Consider the following 20547-nt stretch of genomic DNA (forward strand, 5'->3'; position numbering starts at 1 on the left):
GAATGTATTAAAGATACCTTTGTGTCATAAGGACTTGCCTAACACAACACTAATAAAATACTCTGCAGTGTATAGTGCTGAACTGTAGATGCTCAGATACTCATTTCAGCATCTTCTAAGTTATAGGGAACCCTCCCTATATATTACAAAGACCATTATACAACATTCCATATCAAATGCAAAATAATTTCATCTATTGCTAAAGAAATTTCATCTATATAGAATCACTTCAACTATTATTGCTATATTAATTTCAAAAGTACAAAATTATTAATTATATACAAAAAGCCTCCCCAGAATTTTGGTAATTAGCAGAACATTTCAGTTTCTTTAATTGCTTTCATTAGAGTAATTTGTTCATTTTATTAACACCAGATGCAATAACACAATGCTAAAAATAAACATGCATTATACAACAAATTTATAGCTTTCAAAAAAGGTTCATTACAATTAGTGTACAATTAGTGAATGCACATATAACTCTTTTCCCCCACCTTTAATGAACTATTGTTTGAAACAGAGAAAAGGGAAGGAAGAAGAAACCAAACAATGCTATTCAGCACCAGTAGAAAGTCAGATCTTTAACATTCCCGTATATCAAAAACATTTTATCTGTGTCACTAAACAGGTAAAGTTTACAATAGTCTCATTTGAAGATGTATTGATTTATATTTACAATACTTTATAGTCAATAAAACATTTTAACAATATTTAAAAATTGTTTAAATTCATAAAAGTATTGCAGAAATTTATAACATTTACTTATTTTAAGTATATACAAGGAAGTCCACGTAAAATTGTCCATGTTCATCTGAAGAACTGACAGAGTAAGGAACCATCTTAATACAGTTTGCAAAACCCCAATTATTTGAAGGCAGCTATCATTGAACATTCAAATATCCTTAGTTGCCATTTGCTTCTGAAAACAAAAGTTCCAGTCTTAAAATTTGAGTATGTAAACTAACATGTTTTTGAGATCAGCAGAAAATGTATTCCCACAGGCATAACATATTTAACAATGACAGTAATGATTTTGTAGAAAACTGTTAAGCTGTAGCAGATATAAGAATTTTCAAATATCCAGTATTTTAGCAGCTCCTTGTGTTTCCAGTTAAACTTCCTACAGTGCTAAAATACGACAAGTGAACACGTAAGACATTGTTAGAATTTTAAAATCCAATTTATTTTTGGCATCTAAAGCCTCTTGTAAAATGTAGCCAAGTAACATCGACTTCTGTTGTCTGAAAGCCAATAACCAACCAAACAAAAGTACACACTGTGCTTTAATCTCCAAATAATTAGGTACCCAAAATTAAGAAAAAGTAATAGAAAAGTAAAAAGAACAAAATAAAAAAATATTGCACAGTCACATTACCTAGAAAGTAAAGTTGATGTTAAAAAGCCCTAAGTGTGGATGATATAAATTATCTTCCATATAAAAAGTATAAATATCTCTTAAAATACAGCTGCAGCTATACTTTAACACCACACATTATCTGAATTCATCTTTTAATGAGGTAATAACCAAGTCTCTGACAATGCTTTTCTCTACTGAAAATATTTTAGGGCAGCAACAAGAAAGAATTTTTCTAAAAATATTTCTGAATCAAGAACAGCAATGTGTGCAGCTCTCCCTATGAGAGAATCTGCTGTATTGGGTAATGCATTAATTACATTATAACGAACCAAATTACATTCCTTGTTTTGAAGAACTGGCAGAAGCAGGTTCTGGATCATTTCAGCATAAATTGGTCCTGTAGAGGAAAAGAAAAATTGTACTGTGTGAATTGCCAGAAACTAATACAATTCTTTGACCTTGAACTCAGAATGAACACATTTCAGAGTAAGAGAAGTAATGAAATGTGTTAGGCTGTGGTTCTGTTAAGATAGAATATAAAGAAAATTTAATTTCCTCTAGAAATGTTGGAAAAATAATTTGAAGCTATGCATTTTAGTATTTGTACATTTATAGTGAGAATGTACTTATCAGTATTAATTTATTATATTACATAAAAGTTATTTGTCAATATATAATACTAGAATGCAATTGTGCTAGGATATCTAAACAGTAAGTACAATAACTGACCCAAACTGATTATGGAAAAATTACCTTTTTTTCAGTGCTATTATTAAGCTACAGCTAAATACAGCCCAGGGCTTGATGCTACAATTTGATATCCTCAAGAACCAAAATTATTTGTCCTCCCTGTTCATGAAATAGTACATCAAGGGCTGTGTCTATCTCACCTAACTATCAGTGAAGTCAGTGAGCTAGAAACCTGTTCAGTCTCATCTCCATCTGCATGTAACAGAACAGGACAGATACAGAAAGCAAGTCAGCCTCCATGTGGATTTTCTCCCTCTACTGCTACTACAAAGTAAGCCCAAAGTTTCTAAACACATAATAGAGGTGCCTCAGTTAAGCAGCCAAAATTAAATGGGAGGAGATTGATATGTGTGAGGTTTTAACCTGAGTGGTTTGTTTATTTTGTGGATATTTATTACCTGATTGTTTATCCTTTAAAGCTGTTTTACACATCTCAATGCGAGCAGAGTGATAAGGAACATAACGATCCTGCAGAGATCCTACTAACACAATGTTTTTGAAGTAATGAAGACCTACAAGAAAAAAGTTATCACTTATACCAAATCCTCTGATCTATTGTTACTGAATAAGTAAACATTTTACAATTGATATTTGGCACTAATTTATTACAGGATCTTGCACAAAAAGGGAGAAAAATCAATTATGATCGGTAGAGCTACAAAATAATGAGCTGTTTGGTACCAGCCTTTCCTCTGTACATATTTAATAGACATGGCCATGGCTCAGTTTTAGAGTTTCCCATTAAACTGAGTATGGTTCAAAGCTTCATCTTGTTTCTTAGGAATACAGTGGTTGGTTTCTGGCTATACAGAACAGAGTAAAGCCTCCGCATGGCTTAAAGACACCTAAAGATGGATGGTGCCTTGTCTTCACTGAAGTTTCAGACAACAGCTGCATTAGAGCTCGTGCCTAGACCAACACACACATGATACAGCCCACCTAGTGCAGGTGCCTCTCTAAGGCACTGCCTCACTGTAAGGCTTAACCAGCTCAAGCACAGGTGCAGAATCCACCCAAAACAACCTTGAAGTATAATTAAACCTTTATAACTAAATTCAGACTTCCTAATTCTGAACAAGCACGCTCATAGTAGAACAATGCAAAGGTAGGAGCCCCCAGTAATGACAGAGTTAGAGCCCTTAAAGACATTGAATTGTTACATTTTCTCTAGAAAGCTGCAGCAGATTTCTGGCGCTGCCCATCTGCTTTAGACCAAACACAATGGAGCACTTTAGGAAAACAGTTTGCCTTAGAACAGCCCCTTCTGAATATCGTATTTTAGACATAAGTATCATTAATCTTCATTATGAATAAGTGTTTGATCAAAATCTTCAGCAAAGAAAGGAGCAAAGAAAGCATATAGGGTATTTCATAAGATAAGTGAATTGTACTGTTTACCTATTCTTTATCCATCTTGGGGTTAAGCAACATGTATGTTCTTCGGCAAATTTAAAATCTAGAGTCACAAGCTACCATACAACTATGTAGCTGAGACCTTGACCCTCAAAGCACCACACCTGCTGGATCCACAGAAAGTTTTAGGTTTTGCTGCCTTAGGGATTTTCCCAGATGCAAAGCCAATGTCCAAAGAAGACACCACATTAAGCAGCAACAGTTTCTTCATTTTAGACCCCTGTTTAACTCTATGATTACAAAAATCAACAGAAGTTGCAAATTCAGGGCTACACTTCTCAAAAGTGTTGTCAATCTCTTGCATGTACCCTGGGGTTAAATGACTTCTGGAAAGACTTATGTTTAGAATCACTGTTGAGACCAGCACACAAATTCCCTGTATTGAGATTCTGAAAAGAGGAATTGTGCAAGTTGGGGAATCCCAAAATGCCTCTCACCTTGTATCTGAGAGTCAAGATTAGCCAATCCTGTATGCCCACTGAGGGAAGAGAGAGATGGCAGGACAGAAGCAGGCCTTGTACAGATAACAATTAAAGGCACCAACACCTACATTGTACATACAGTATATTAACTCACCCCTCAAAGGAAAACCTTCTTCCTTCTCTATGAGGGAAGCATAAAACTTACTTTCTTTTCTCTTTATTTAAAATCTTTAATTTTAAACATCTCTTTCTCCTGTCTCCCTCAGCCTTTCCTTCTCCCTTACACTGACCTCACTGAAGGACCAGGAAACAAGATGGTGTAGCTGAGTCTGTGGCCCAAAATACAGCTCTTTCCAACTCTTTGGCAAGAAAGAAAAAACTGAGCCTGAAGACTTTTATATTCCTTCTACCATTTATGGGAAACAAAGTCTGAAATGCACATTATGACTCTTGAGACAATGCTATGCAGGTCTTTCAAAAATCCTGTCATATAAAGGTCTGCCATCAGAAAATATTTCACATTTCTGCAACAGACAATAGTACTCCAATGACAGTGTCTCTAGCCGTGTTGAGACACATACACACAAAAACCATGGAATATGAATTTTTTTAAAGCCAACTGAATAATTAATCTGATTATGTCTTAGCAGGTGTCCCACAGTCTCAGTCAGCATCCAGTGTGTAACTTCTCACATAATGTCTATTTATATTCAAACATTTCTTTTCAAAAGACAGCAAGACTAGATTGAGTTCACCTTTAAATACCAATTCAGCTTTAAATATTACTGTATCATCAACGAAATCACTTTGTGGTGATTCTGAAGGGAAAAAAAAAACCCAAGTTGTTCTAAAATCAATTTTTGATCAATATTCCTATCTTACAAGTTTTCTTTTTGCTCCTTTTTTATTATTTTCTGCTTCTTCCAAGCACCTCAAGAGCTGTATGTCAGTCTTTTCCTGCCCATATATTTGTACTTCATTGCTCTTGACAAAATTCCAGCTGTGACAGCCTAGAAATACTTTGATCTAGGAGTGTGCCTAGATTTTTCACAAAACAGCACAAGCATCTCTGCTTGACTGACACACATTCACGTACATCTGTCAGAAACTACCCCCCTGCTGGCACATTACCCACTGGCAAAACGCATTCTTGGCCAACAGTTGAAATAAGGATATTCAACCCAGAGAAAACTGTATGAATGATATAGTATGAATAATCTAATTGGGGATTTAGCTATTATGCTAAGTACAACTTCTCCTTCCTTTATGAAAATAAGGTTTTGTTTTTCCCTGACCATCTTAATGAGGTAACAAAAGATTTATAGTGTAGATAAGAAAGGCATATAGAGGAACGGATAACCCTAAATGTGTATGATCAAAATGTACTGGACTTGTCACCCAGTGGCTCATAGATCAATATTTTAAAAATGCCCTATTTATCTATTGGTATAGTGGCTGCACTCAAGTTCTGCTCATTAGTTAGGAAGGAAAGTCTCAAAGTAATATCCTACCTCTGCAACAGAAATGGTTCACTGTTTACTTTACTTGAAGAACACAGGACTTAAGTAACTCTTAAATATTAAAACTGAAACAGGAGCTTTTTGAAAATAAAGGGTTTTTTTTTAGGTTTAGATTTACATTTATACACAGTTGCCTTTAAGAGATAGGAAGCATTAACAAAGCTTACCTGCTTTTTTACTAAGTTTATATAAGAATGTCTGTCGTGGATCTGAATGGTCTCGACATGTCAGTTGCAATAAAGAACCAGACTTCTTCCATTTCTGCATAAACCACAGTCCTGCATTGTTAGGTACAACATGAGTAGAGATCCACAATAAAATACGAAAACTAATTAAACACAAGTATTGTATGTAAAGTTCATAACAGTCTCTCAGATATTAATTTTACTTTTCATGTAAGCATTGTCAAGCTCAGAAACAGTTTAAATTTTCATTTTCTTTCCTGTTTATCTACACAATGAAGCATGTAGGCCTTTATTTCAACTAATGTACATGCCTGCCCACAAAAGATAACTTCCAGAAAGTGTAAATACAGCAATGTTAGCCAGAATATACACATTCTATTTCAATAATTTGTATAATATTAGAATATTTTGATGTTCAAAAAACAACAGGCATTACTTCTCCAATTTCTAAACTGAAGTCAATAAATGTAACTTGGAGAAAGGAAGCAGAATCTTCTCACAGGAATGCCATACTAGAAAGTTTTGTTTGATACTATTTCTCTTTATTAGTCAATAATAATAATAATAGGTGGCTAACTGACTTTTCAGGAAATCTTGCCTCCCTCACCATGCACATCTGCAGAAATACACTGCAGGTTGTAAGGCATTTTTGAGAAAGAAAAGACACAATATTTTAGAATTATTTTAATGTATCTTATATAATTGTTTGGCAGATTAAATATATTCAAGTTCAATTCATTATAAATTGAGCTCAACAGATTAAAACTGGAGTTTATTTATGCTGCAACAGAAAATCTGAACCAAACCTACTGGAAAATACTTAAGCCAATCTCCTCTTGCACATCCTTTTATTGATACTTTTATTTTATTCTCTCTGCTTATGACAGTGAAATATGCAGTTTCTCACAATCACAGTAATGCAGAAATGTGCACCCCACATAAAATTGCTAAGTTCATTTCAAAGACAAGATTCCTCTAAACTAATACTACTGAAAATAATACTTCACCTGTATTAACAAGAGCACTGCTGTTGTAGAGGGTACCAAGATGTGGTCCAGACAGAGACAGGAAGGTATGAAGTTTGTTGAGGTAATACTTAAATCGATGTCTTGTGAGTACTGAACGGATTATTAAATTACCCAGTGAGTGTCCAATAAAGCTGTTAAAGAGAAAAAGCAATATAACATGGAATTTTTTAACAGGATTTTTTTTCTTTTCACAGAGAAAAAGAAAACTGGTGCCATGAAATGCTAAAAGAGCATAGGAAAAAAATTAATGAAAAGTTTCCATTCAAACTTGTATTTTATGTCATTCAGGAGGCATAGCTTATCCATGTCTCTCAAGCTGCACAAACTCATTAAAAACATGTTTTGAACTCCTCCAGAAATATTTAATACAGCATTTTTGAAAAGCTAACAAAACCAAACTATCCTTCCACCAGCATCTACCACCCAAACCCAAGATTATTTCTGGGTTCATTTCCCTTAGCACCACCTATTAAGAAAATATTTTATGAGCTATGCATGACTGAAATCATCATTACTTTGGCATGTGATGGCACTCAATATGATAAATGTATGAGCATTCCTGAAACAATCTAGTGGAGAGAGATTCCAAAGGTAGTCCTAATAGGGCTTAAATGAACCTGATTATTTAAAAACAGAAGCACCATCTCAGATCTGCTTAGCAGACTGACCAAAAGAAGTGATTATCAGCTTGAGCAGGCAATTGAAGAATATGTCTCTGTCAGGACAATCACACTTTAGGTGTTTCCCTGGTTAAGCAATTTAAGGGAAAGATGGATGGAACTCTTTAGCTTCTTGTATCTAAGGATAAATATTTCTTCACGTGAGGTGCTTACTGTCATATACGCAAGCCTATATAAAGCATTTCTTTAAAATGGACACCACAAAATTAAGCAAGTCTAGTTATTATGCTTACAGATCCCTGCTGAGATCAGGCCCACACCAGACTAGGCACTGACTTAAAGAAGACCAGACTCACAAAGTTAGAAGGAAAAAGTACCTTCCTGCATTACAGATGTAACCCCAGGATATGGTGAAAACAGAAAACCATCCAAATTATGTACAGTAGAACTATCACTGCTTGATCACATATATGCTACAGTATTATACTTCTACAATCATCCTTCCTGTTTGCTCTGTATCACTACATTCATTAACAAAAGTAGGTAAAACAAAATTTCCTGCAACATCTGTGTAAAAGACAGTGCTAAAAGATTACTTGACTGTTTAAAAATTGGAAAATACCAATTTAAAGGTAAATAAAAAAATTCAAACAATTGGTTATAGAATGGCAGAACCACCCAGAACTCCTAAACTTGGAAATAATTATGCATTTCTATAACAGAAAAAGGGGTTTTGTACATTATTAATACAGAGCTTAAGCATGCATGTATATTCTTCTCAGTTGCTTTTACTACTAGATTTCCAATATTATTTGTATGAGAAATCCTTTGCTTGAGCTTGCTATATTTGCCTAACTAATTTTGAAATGAAAGATTATGTATCCTCTGTGGTGTCAGCACAACAGCAGTGCATTTGCAAAACAAAACACTGAGCTGCTCTCTTGAATACTAAAATTTAAAACTATTCTGTTGGAGGACATCATAAAAATCCACACAAGAACAATAAAAACACAGATTTCTTTAAGAACAAGTAAATGCACACAGAAATTGAGTTGATCCTGAAGATGATCTGTGTGATGTAACTGCTTTGAATAAAAGAGATTGTTTTCTAAAGAAGATCTGAATACTAGCAGAGATACTCTCTTGACAGTTCTCCTATAGTTCAGACAGTATTTACTAAAAGTCATAAGGGGATGAGAAACTCTTATACTATACCATAACAAAGGGCATTTTCTGTGAAAAAGCAGCAATCCATCTATCAAGTCTATCATCCCTAATAGTACAGGCATACCAAAACTTCAGAAACATGAAAGATCCATTTTGAGGAAAACTGGGAGCTCACAATCAGCTGTGTGAATGTACCTCAAAGACTAAAGACTTGTAGTTAATTTGAAAAGCCTTAGAAATATAATAAAGGCTACAGTAATACATTGTGATCCAATTCAGATGCTTAGGTGAACCCATAATAAGCCTTAAATTTGTTTTTTAATAGAGAAAGGTTTTAAAAATTGCTCAAATCAAAAAGGGAAGGAAAAGGAAAATCCTTCAAATAGGGTCTTGAAAGTGTAAGACAGGACTGTAATCCAATTTACTCATGGGATGCTCTGCAAAAGCAATGAACACTAGGTGGCAATATTACAATCTTCTAAATATATCATTAACACACTGAAGTTAACAGAATTACAGTTCTTATACATGCTTTATGATAACAGTCTACCAATTCAGATCATACTAGAATATCAGACACAGGAAAACCACATTATTCTGTGCCAATAAACAAAAAATCCCATCCAACTATAAAAATTCATGGAAGGAAGAAAAACAATTAAGATTCATAATCAATGAGGTGCTGAAACAACAAACAGATGTTTTGATATATGCATAGCATTAAAAACTTTTGTTTTTTTTTTTATGAGCCAGTGTTACTCAGGGAAGAGGATGACAAACTGATTAATCTACCTGAGGTCAAAGCCCAATACAAGTCATCGGAAATTTACACAAGACCTGACATGTGCAAAATGGTTTCTGAAACTACCCTGTAAGAGCAGGTGCTTTATTCCCCAGCTGCCTGGTTACCTCAGGACTTCCATCCTCATAGATACTTAAAACTGCAATGGGTATGACTGAGCAATTTGACACGCTTCAAAGTTGCATTAACTTTGATGGTGGCATTAGTATGACTGGTCCAAACGACCTCCAGATGTCCCCTCAACCTAAAGCCTCCTGTGGTTCTTTATTAAACAGTTCCTTTATAAAGCAAATTGCATTTGTTTTGAATCAAGCTTCCAGCTCATGCTTGCTCCGTGCTTGTTGTGATCACAGAGATTTTGTTGAGAGATGAAGGAACGTGTTAGTGAATTGCTGCAATAGTTGGTATTAGCTCTGCAGGTACCAAAAATGTTTACTGAAGCTGACACTATTCCAGTAGTACAGGGAGTGTCTTTTCTCAGTACAGGAATGTAGCACCGTAAGTAGAATTTCGCCATTACCTGAGAGCATGAGACTCTGCATTTATCCAAATATAGGGCAGAATCTCAGAACATCTCTGGACCTATCTTGACCTGAGCTGATTTTGATTTATTTAAGCTGTGACAACAATCATCTGCCAGTGAACTACCAAGTCAGGTCTAAAGTTGTATTAGTTTCCCTACAGTTTCTATTAATAACAAGTAGTTATTCTTTGTGGCCTGAACAGTGTATCACCAGAATGAAGTGTGGTGTGTATGACTGTGGGTACAGGTATCATATGGCAGAGGTCCCCAATGGTCTATTAATTGTCACTGCAGGAGCACAGTTGTGTAACTTAGGAGAAAAAGTCAGCATTAGGGATAACAGAGAATGGGAGGGAAAAAAGAGTAAATGGGAAACAAACGAAAGAGCATATGTGCCAAATGGACATATAGAAATATGAAATTAATCTATCCAGACCCAAGGCCAAGGAAGCTTGATCTCCCACCATGAACATTACTGTCCTTATACTGAAGCCTGGGATGCTGATGTCCAACTGCTTAAGCAAGACAGAATCTGACCATCTTAGGATGTTGGCTTTTTTTGCCATAAAAAATCACAAATTTGGAGACTGCTGTCTATTTTGACTGGTTATGGAGCAACACTCGTAGAGAGAACGCTTCCTTTAGGAGATGGGGAGATCTTTTGGAAAGAAACTAGCATCATTCAGGACACCACAGGTAACTACTAAAAGGGCTGTTTTTTGCAGTGGCATAACCAAAATGAGGCAGAAAGCATTGGCTTCCTGAGCAGAGGATTTCTCAGCAGTACTTTCCCAGGCTTTCTGGGTCGGCCCTTCAAGGCCTTGCATAGAGGCACATGTCTTTCTAACAGCTCTCTCATGTAAACTTTCTCATAACAAAAGCTTAAGTTGGGAAATGAAAACTTTGGCTTCAGTAGGGTCCAAAACAAGTACACACCTTAAAAAGGAAACTAAAATAAGAATTCCTAGGTTTATTTTTTTCTTTCAAATGACAAGTAACAAATAAAAGTGAAGAACATTTACAAATCCAAAGTCTTATGAGAGAAGCAAACCAAAAGCAAACAAGAGTTCAGTTCTCAGGTGTAAACCATGAGAAGATAACTGGGTGGGTTTGCTCATTACAGCCTTCAGACAACAGCATGGGAGAGAAGATCTTGGTGTAGGCTGGTGGGTTACAGATCTCTTCTCTCCCATACCAAGGGTGTTAACAAGGGCTATGCTACACCATGTAGCCTGTGAAACAAAAGTATGATCACACAGTGCTTTTAAAATTTTTAAATCAACAGTTTAGACAAAATTAAGCATGTCAGATCTTGCCTATCTCAAAACAGAAACATTTGTTTAAATAGTGAGATTATGTTTAAATGTTTTAGATGTTTCCTCCAGCTGAACAAGGCCTACCAAACACATGTGAATGCACAAACTTGTCAGAAACACATGTGACTAGCAAGTCAAAAAAACTTCTGGATGTATAATTTGAAGGTGCCTAAACAAATGGATAAAGTCAGGCTTGAACTAGGTCCTTTCATCTATTGATGAGCTAATTCCAGCAACACTGCTGAGTTAGTAAGGTAGTCTGCCCAAATGGTGCACCCTACCTTGAGAAAATAAATGCAATGGGCATTCCCTGGAAGTAAATGTAAAAGAAAACAGGAGTGCATGGACTGTGGTGAGCCTTCTAATAAGACGTAAAACATGTTCTTTAGCAGATGAAATAATCAGAAAACATAAAAAAGAATGAAATACATTTTCATGCAGCTGCCCTTCAATGTCACAGGTAAGATGAAAGTGCCCTGTAGGAGTGACAAGACAGTCTGCCATGTCATACTTGGTGAAGGGACTATAGAATCAGAAGGAAGCTAACTTCATCCTGGCATAGTGCTATTGCAGGTTCCTTTGACTTTCTCAAAATACTATCTGTTTTTCTGCAGAACTCTATTATGCAGAATTTGTAGAAGCACAAGACAGCAATTCCTTAAATGTAATGCTTAACCTCTGCCCTAAAACCAGCAATAGATGAGCTCACAACATTGTTCAGTCTTCTTTCATCTGGCAATTCCCTCTCTCTCCATTGTCCTCCTTTCCCCTACTCCTCCCCCGTCCCAAATTGCCTTTTCTCATCTCTCTTTTGGCCTGCTCCTGAGCATCACAGTTTAAAACAACCCAGGGCTCTCGTTTTAAGTTTATTTCTGTAAATAGTATAGAACAGATATTACCTGATTTTTGAAAGGGGTAGATTATAGATTTGTATATACTGTATAATTTCATCTAAAAGGCGATCTGTCATGGAATCAAAATCAGCAAAGGTATCATTCTGTAAAATAAAAGAAATAAAAAATAATAACTGTATTTTCTAATGCAGCAATATACATTCTGCATTCAGTCTGAATTCTTACTCCCCAGTGTTTTGATCAACAGCACACAAATAAAAGCATCAATATTAACTCTGAATACAAACACTACAGCTAGTTATTATAAATTTTTCACGTCATTTTCTTGTAACACGGCATAAAGTGATACACATTTTACTGTAAGACTACTTTCTTTTAAAACACCAAAACAAATCTTAACATTATACACCCAGCCTTACTTCTAAGCTGTTCTCTACACTTAAGATTAGCTCTAGTGAAACAGAACCAAGCTGCATATTCAGAATTATATCACACTGCCCATGAAATAAAGATGAGTTAATTACTGCAACAGCAGTCTACAGTAATACCAGTTATTCAAAATGAAACAAACAAACAAAATCCTTAAGGCCTTTTCCTCAGTTCATAGCTGATTCTCCCCAATGATCAGCAGTAAGAAATTGCAAGAGATAGGCAAAGCCTGCCTAGCACTTTTCAACACAAGTTCCAAAGGATCTATGCTAAAATCTGTAGTGTTCAACATATTGGTACATGATCTGGGAAAGGAAAGAAGGAGATGAAAAATCAGTTTGTAGACAAAACTAAATATTCAGAGTAGTCAAATCTAGAACCAACCAGAATTTCACAAGAATCTTACAGTACTGCATGCCTGGGTGATAAAATGGCAAGAAATGCAAACAAATGTTACACAGAGAAAACCACCCCTAACTGTATATGCAAACAATAATCTACATGTCTGTGTTGCATATAATCAGCATGTTAGGAAAGCAAGGAAAGAAAATAGCAATATAGCATTTTGTCAGTCTGTAGTGCAAAAAGCATCTTAAATTCCCTGTCTAGTTCTGATCATTCAATTTAAATGACAAGAAGTTTCAAGTGGGCCAGGAAGGGTACCATGGAAGAACAGAAACTTTTCACATCTAATTGTAAGAAATAATAAATGGACTAAGTTTCTTCAGTTGCCTCTTGAGAGAGAAATTGTACTTGTTTATAAAATATGTGAAAAAAAATTCTATAAAAACTGAAGCAGTGAATGAGGAATGATTATCAAGTATTTTTTCCAAAACAAACTGTAAGGTAAATTACTTCAATTTCCTTGTTTGCAAGTGAATTACTAATGTATACAAACCACAGAATAAATCTCAACTGTATGCTATGGATACAGAAGTAAAAAGATTCAAAAAGAATCAGCCAACATTAAGGAGAAAAAGTCTGTCAGCAACTATTAGGCTCATTGGTCTCAGTGGAATCCACAAATCAGAAAGTCTCACAGCTGCTGACTGACACAAACTATAGGGCTAGAGAAGAAAAAGCCTGGCTTGGTGCCTGTCCAGCCTGTTTCACAAAGCATCCCAGCAGCTACTGCCAGCAAAATGCTAGTGCACTTAATGAAGCTTTTGTTTGAGCCACTGACAAGACTTTGTTCTAGTTCATCTCTGAAGTATGTCTAATACAATATGTAATACACACATACACACAGACAAAAAGTAAAAATTGGTCTTTTGTGCTTTGGCAAGTTTAATTCATAAGAAAATAATAAAATTCACAAAAGTTTAACACAAGAGGTAATTTGATATTTGTTCAGTGTTATGATGTAGATCTTGCAGAATGCTGACAAAAAGAAAAAAGCAGCAGGAATTTTGTATTTCTCAGATACTCTGAAATAACACATCTCCCCTCTTGCCACATCAGTTTTCACTATTACCATTTTTACCACTAGTATTGAGCATATTTTATCCACAATCCAAACTGCTTATGCTGAGAACTTAGGAGACACAGTACACACAACAAATTGGTAGTCACAAATGTTACCCCTTAAAATATTTACCTTCAATACCATACAAGATTTTGTAATTACTTTGACACAAGGCACAGATCAAATCATGGATTCTGTGAGAATACAATAAAAATACACAAAATGTGGTAATCACAGTAGTGCAATTAAATAAACATCTCTGAAGGCTTACACTGTTCATAGTTTTACAAAAATTCTTTTTTAGTTGGCAAATACCTGATTCCTTTCAGACATAAGAAATTCAATTCTTCCTCCAGGCAGCCCTAGCTCAATGTAAGTCTTCACTAATCTTAGATCTGCGCTGTTACCTTCAAAAGAAAAGCAATCAAGAGTTGGATTCTGCAAAGTTAACTTGCAATAAAAGCACTCAGAATACTGAAATCAATCTCTGGCACAGCTTTATATTTAAACACAGTTAATTATAGCCTGAGCCCTAATTAAAATTCAGTAAGACTTTGAAAGATAAACTACAATGTCAAATTAAGTGACAAAATGGTATATGAAAATGACATTTGATGCAAACACTTTTAAAAAAGCAAGGATGTAGGAAGTCTTGTTTGATTCTGTCTTAGCCTCCAACTGATACATAGCACTGTGAATATTACATTCTTGGAAACATAATTAATTTTGATAAAGCAATTTAAAGAACTCAAAGTGAGCTTAAAGAATTCAGTGAAGGAGTATTTCATAAAATGAAAAGGCAGAGTGAACTATCAGCAGATAAAGGTACTTTTAGATACTGTGGTACCCAAAACAACAAATGCTAGTTTAACTAGCATCCTGAAGATTTTTCCACATCAGTAGTCATGGATGTTTTTGAAGAAAGGGTAGCCTTTTTTGCCTTCAGGATTTTTATTTACATCTGTCATTTATAGGAAATAGCTTGTATAAGCTCGCCATTTCATAAGAAAATTCTAACCATGTGGACTTTCCTAAGGCTTCAAACACATGTTTTTTTAACAACAGGCTTCTTGGTCAAGTTAACTTTTGTGCTGCTTCTACATGCAATAGCATGAGAATATCTACACTAGTAAGAGGGAATACCTCTGAGTCCTGTTTTTAAAAGTACTTAACAAAGGTTGCTTTCTCCCCAAATGAGGAAAGAAAAACTATGCTGTTATTTTATTTTTTTAACTTAGGAATTTGAAAAATGAAGAAGGTGCCTGTGCAGTGTCGGTGCAGTCCAATACTCTATTCTACTGCCCTCTTGTGTTTCCTTACATTGTTAATTTAAGAAGTGTCTCAAAAATGCACAAAAGCTAGAGGGGCTATTGTTTCTTAATATACATTTATGCTTTGAACTAAAAGCAGATTAATATATTCAAGCTACTTAAACTTTTATAACCCTTTCAATTAAAAAGATGTTTTTCTCACTTCTACCAAAGTAGAATCTTTGTCCTTGGAAATATTCAAAACCCTAGGTGGGTTGCATCCTGGGCAATCTGCTGTAGACTCTGCTCTGAGCAAGGAAGTTGAATGAGACAATTTTCAGTGATCCCCTTCACCCTCAACTACACTGTGATTCAGTGACTTAACCTTTTAAAACTTCATAAACACTTGACTGTGTTTTTAACATGTACTATTTCTTTTTCCTAACAAGATACAGATATTTCATTTTTCTTGACAAGACAGCAATTATAAAGAAAACAGTTTTGTCAGTAACTCCATTCTAATACCACAACATGGACAAATTCCTTTACGACAAAAAACTGAAAGATGCACCTGATGCGAACCACAGCATTAAACAGATTTATGTGCAGGGAAGTTTTATTAAAGACAGAAAATTCTTAATTAAAAAGATTTTATGGAACACATTGTCAAATGTAGCAGTACAATGTCAGATTCCCGTTTCCCTCCACTGAACCTATTTCAGGTGTTCAGTTCAGAATTTGAATGACCAAAGCGAAATCTCACTGGTAATCTCAACTGCTCTCTTGTACAATATCACATTTCCCAGCATACCATCTAGGCCATGGACACAAACTATAAGATGTACTCCTTCTTCTGAACACTCATCATCTTCCATACTGAAATAAGGTATTGAAGAAGCCAGTTTGAAAACATCACTATACATAAATCCAGGAAGTTTAAGTTGCCTCAATTCTTCTTTAGCCTGTAGGAAACTGGAACAAAAAATACTTATTATACATTTACTATAGATAAATGTGGGGTCTTCCAAGATACAGTTTTCTACTGTCATTTTGCTTTGTATTCTATGTAATTAATACAAAGGAAAATATATTTATCAAATTACTATTTTCACAAAATAAGCCATTTCCTCAGAACATTTTTACTGCAGATTCCTACAGCCCCTTTTCCTCTGTAACAAAAACCATATCTCAAGTTCTACTCTCTTCTCATCTTTGCAAACTCTCAAGTATTTCTGAAACCACTAATGATGTGTTCATTGTGGTCTTAAGCAAGCAACAGCTTTGTTTCCACACAATAAAAAAATCATAGAAATTATAACCTATTGGAAGTCACGATTAAGATTTTCACTGACTTTTGATAATTCTTGCCAAGCCTATTTCTTAGGTCAGAAGAGAGCTGGAGTAGTGCTGTAATGTCTCACCATGAGGTTCCTGAGGTAGGCTGAAAAACTGACACTTGCTTCCAAAACACCCAGATCCAGACTTCTGATCTTTTACCTACTCCATGAAGGCATACACTATAAGGTTTTTAATAGCTGAGATCCTCACATACTAGGAGCTCCTTGGGTTTCTTCCTCCCTTTCTTCCACTTTGCTTAGTTTTTGTGCATGGCCTTCCTAATTGCATATCAGTTTCCCTGCAGCACATAAAGCTTTATGCTTTCCTATGCTTCCTTAATCCATCTGTTCTGCATGATCCCTCACGGTGTCATGCTGTACCCCATCCTCTTCTGCCTGTTCACTGTTTCCCTCCCATTCTACCTTTTGTTCTCTGTTTTCCCTGCTTTATCTTTAGCTCCTTTCTCACTAACTGGCAGGAGGAGGCCTCAATGAAGTCAGCCTGAACAGAAACCACTGCTGACAGCTGCTCTTATCACTCTGCAACAGAAGCTACTTGAGTTTGTACTCAAGGCATGTTTTCTGAACACACCAAGGGTGGTTCTTTATGGAGCAGACCATACCCTCTGGATTCACAGTTATCTCATATTCCAGGAGACTCTGCTTTTCTACAGCCAAGTCCTTGATTTTATTCCAAGCTCCCTTTTATTGTTACAGAACAGCCTGAATAGTCTCTGCTCTTCATCTTTCCCATTGCACACCAGTACCACCATACAGCATTTCAGAAGCTACTTTTCTGGCCACTTCTAACCTGTTTTCCTCCACCTGACTGCTTACTCCTTTCTGTTCTCAAGCTGCTTTTCACAAACTATCTGGTCTTCTATCTCTTCCACCTGCTCAGCATTTGTTTCTACCTCTCTTTTAAATTTTCTCTCATAGCAACATTTTACTTCCAATACAACACATAAACTGCTACTTCACATGTTTATTTAGCAGCAGGAGTTTATCAGGGAAACTCCTATGTTTACAGCAAGAAGAGGTACAATCTGGGATCCCTGACATTCCTCTAAATTTGGCTTTCCTGGTCTCCAAACTGCAGTGTAATTTAGAGCACTATGGTCTCTGAGGTGTTACATTTTTGATATTTGAAGTTAAGATTTAAAAATAAGGCCATTACCATAGCTTGCATTACACATTTGCTTCACTTAACTAATCTGATGGACAACCAGTTACACAATGTTTTTTGAACTTATGCTTTTAAAGCCAAAGCATATTTTGCCAAGCTAGCTATTTTAACAATTCCTATTTCATAAAACATCATTTTTATGCTCAATAGCATAACATTTTTACAACATCATTCTTCAGCTGGATGATTATTTTTTAAACATAACAAAGAAAAATCCTGTTTTGCTTGTTTTTAAAACCACATGAAATTACAAGATAACTCATAGAAGTGTAGTGCTAAGACACTTTTTATCTCAACATCTAGAACAAGCTGTTACTTGGGCATGCTGAATCCACAAGCCACAGTTCTGGGGCATTCTACCCAGAAGCCCAACCATGCTTCTTTTCCCCTTCTCTATTATATTAACATAATTTCTAAAAGTAAAAAGCTTGTTTTAAAACAATCACTTACGCTAACATTTGAGGTTTTGGGGAGCTTTCATACCAGGAAACAGCTGAAGCTGAGCTGTAGGATGTGCTGCCTGGCTGTTGTGTAATTGCATCAGATTTATTCTTTGAAGAAGAGGTAACATTGCAGGGAGAGTCTCTTAGAGAAGAAGGGAAAGACAAACAGCCAGGAGTACAGACAGGGGGCACAGTCATTATGTCTTGCAGGTGTCCACTGTCAATCATTTCAGATCTCAGGACTCTCTCTCCTGCTAAGCCATGATCCTGGTCAGCACTGCATGCTCCATCTAATATACTATAATCGGTTTCTTCATAATACCCATTTTCAATCATTTCTTGATCCTCCTCTTCTTCCTCTTCTTCTTGGGAAGAACAAATAATTTGTTTTTCATATGCTTCCTTTTGAGGGCTAACAGGATTACTCTTGTTCATAGGCCAAATATCTGAAATATCTGCGCTGCTTTGAGAGCCAAAATAGTTTTCAACAAGCCCTTGCTTTACCATGTCAGCACTACCAGTTGGAGAAGGATTATCTGTACCAGTTTCACTTTTAGCTCCTGACAGTTCTTCAGTTGTGCCCTTTAGTTGTAAGGGCTCATTATGTTTTCCTTTGTTTGTTTTTTTAACTGCTGCATTTACAGATGAAGAACCTGAAACAGCAGATGGCTCACCCATACAAGTTGTTTCCAAATACAACTTAACTGTTTCTTCTGTAGCTCTAGGAGGCCTTTCAAGGTCCTGAGGGTCCTTGCAGGTTGTGCCAGGGCCTGTTTGTGGGCTGTAACTTTCCACATCTGTAGGCGTGTCCTCATCTGAAACAACCAAGTGTAACAAATCTTTTTTTCCTGAGAGTGAGGAATGTATAGACGGAGTTTTGTTATCCAAGTGCCCTGAACACACAACAAGCTGTTGCTGCAAATTGGTGTTTGATGTTTTACTGTCATCACATTTTGTCAAGTCAATTGCTCCTAGATCCAATACTGTTTTGCTGTCACTTAGCTGGCATTCAGGTACAACAGATATTTTTGAATTCTCATCAGGTGACAGCTCATCATCATCTGAAGGAAGTGAATTTATGGATGTTAGGGATGACTGTATTTCACTTACAGCACTTGTACTCTCAGTGCAATGGCTTTCGATTGTATTTTTTATTGCACAATCTGGTTTTAGTAAAGGCTGAGGAAATGCTCTCTCACCATTATGTGCACTTTGTCCATGAACATTTTCAAAAACATGATCAGGGTTGGGGTGAGTTGCAAAAGAACTTGGTTCACTTTCTACACCTGAATCTGAAAATCTAGAAGAGGCATACGTCACACTAACATCTGGTAATTTAGTCATGTCTCCACTTGCAGAGATTTGACTTTCTTTTGCTGAAAGAGTAGGTGGATTGCTTTTCATTTTTGTCAAGATGTCACTGGTATGCTGACAGTTTCTCTCATGCACCTCTTCCTTTTCAAGCATGGGGTCCTGCTCTCCCAAATTCAATTTGTTTCCAGATCCTGAAGACTGAATATTGGGTGTCAACAAATTCTCTTTCTGCTCTTCATCTTGCGGAAACTTAGCCCACAATCCAGTGTGAGCCGCTCCTTTCTCCTCTTCATAAAGATTCTTATTACTTGCTTTGACCTCAGTTGTCCTGACTCCTGAGGAAGCTGGTTGACCTCCATGACAATCTTCAAGCGTACCTCTGTGTTGTAAAGCACCATCTGCTTGAACAGTTCCAGAACCTGTCTGGGAGATGGTCAGTCTATCAAAAATAGCCTCATTTTCACAGTGCACAGGACTACTTGGACCTGGTTGGTCACCTTCAGTCTTGACAGCCATTTCATCATATGGCATCAATGGAAGGTCTCTTCGAGTTATTTGCCTGATGCAGGCCTTTGTATCACAAGGAATTCCACTTACTCCAGGGTCCAGCCCTTCGTTAGCACTGTACGAAGGCTCGCCATCTAACCTTCGACAGGCATTTTCCAGTGCTGCACTTATCAAACATTTGTATCCTACTAACACCACAGAGTCCTTTGAGTTCTGTTTTACGACTTTTTTGGTGTTTTCAGCTTTCATTGTTTTTATGAGCTTAGCAACCTTAGCTTTGGATTTATTTGTATCTTCATTTTTCCCTTTGAAGGTTTTTGTTAGCATCTTTTCAGCTTCTGAATGCCAAAAGACGGAGGCACCAGCAGGTTTCAATTTTAGTTCTGGGCTACTAAAACCAGCAACAAAACCTTCTTCAGCTTCTAATTTATCCAGTTTATTGGACTCTGCCCTTGGAACACTCTGAGCGACCAACCAGGGTACATCCAAATCTTTCACAGAAAAAGGGGGAAAAGAGAAAGTATGTTTACAATAAAATTATGCAGATAAGTAATGCTATAACACACTAGCAATTATAGAATTTTACACATCCTCAAAACTTAAAACCCCATATTCTATCAAATAAATGTAGTTCTTTAAAGCCAGCAAGAAATTTATAA

At 36.1% G+C, this 20547-nt stretch overlaps 1 protein-coding gene across 2 annotated transcripts in view; it reads right to left on the bottom strand.

Moving 5' to 3' along the window:
* Window positions 1-299: 299 nt before the first annotated feature.
* The window catches only part of FAM135A (family with sequence similarity 135 member A), a 79544-nt gene continuing 59296 nt past the window's right edge, over window positions 300-20547 (bottom strand). For both annotated transcript variants that reach the window (XM_036379563.2, XM_036379564.2), the window contains 8 exons: window positions 18075-20379; window positions 15913-16073; window positions 14167-14258; window positions 12003-12100; window positions 6655-6806; window positions 5630-5740; window positions 2506-2619; window positions 300-1754 (listed from right to left, as the gene is read on the bottom strand). In XM_036379563.2, coding sequence (XP_036235456.1) covers window positions 1549-1754; window positions 2506-2619; window positions 5630-5740; window positions 6655-6806; window positions 12003-12100; window positions 14167-14258; window positions 15913-16073; window positions 18075-20379 — 3239 coding nt within the window. In that variant the 3' untranslated portion in view covers window positions 300-1548. The remainder of the gene's footprint in view (window positions 1755-2505; window positions 2620-5629; window positions 5741-6654; window positions 6807-12002; window positions 12101-14166; window positions 14259-15912; window positions 16074-18074; window positions 20380-20547) is intronic.

This window comes from Molothrus ater, chromosome 3 (genome assembly GCF_012460135.2).
Source record: "Molothrus ater isolate BHLD 08-10-18 breed brown headed cowbird chromosome 3, BPBGC_Mater_1.1, whole genome shotgun sequence".
Classification (NCBI taxonomy): Eukaryota; Metazoa; Chordata; class Aves; order Passeriformes; family Icteridae; genus Molothrus; species Molothrus ater.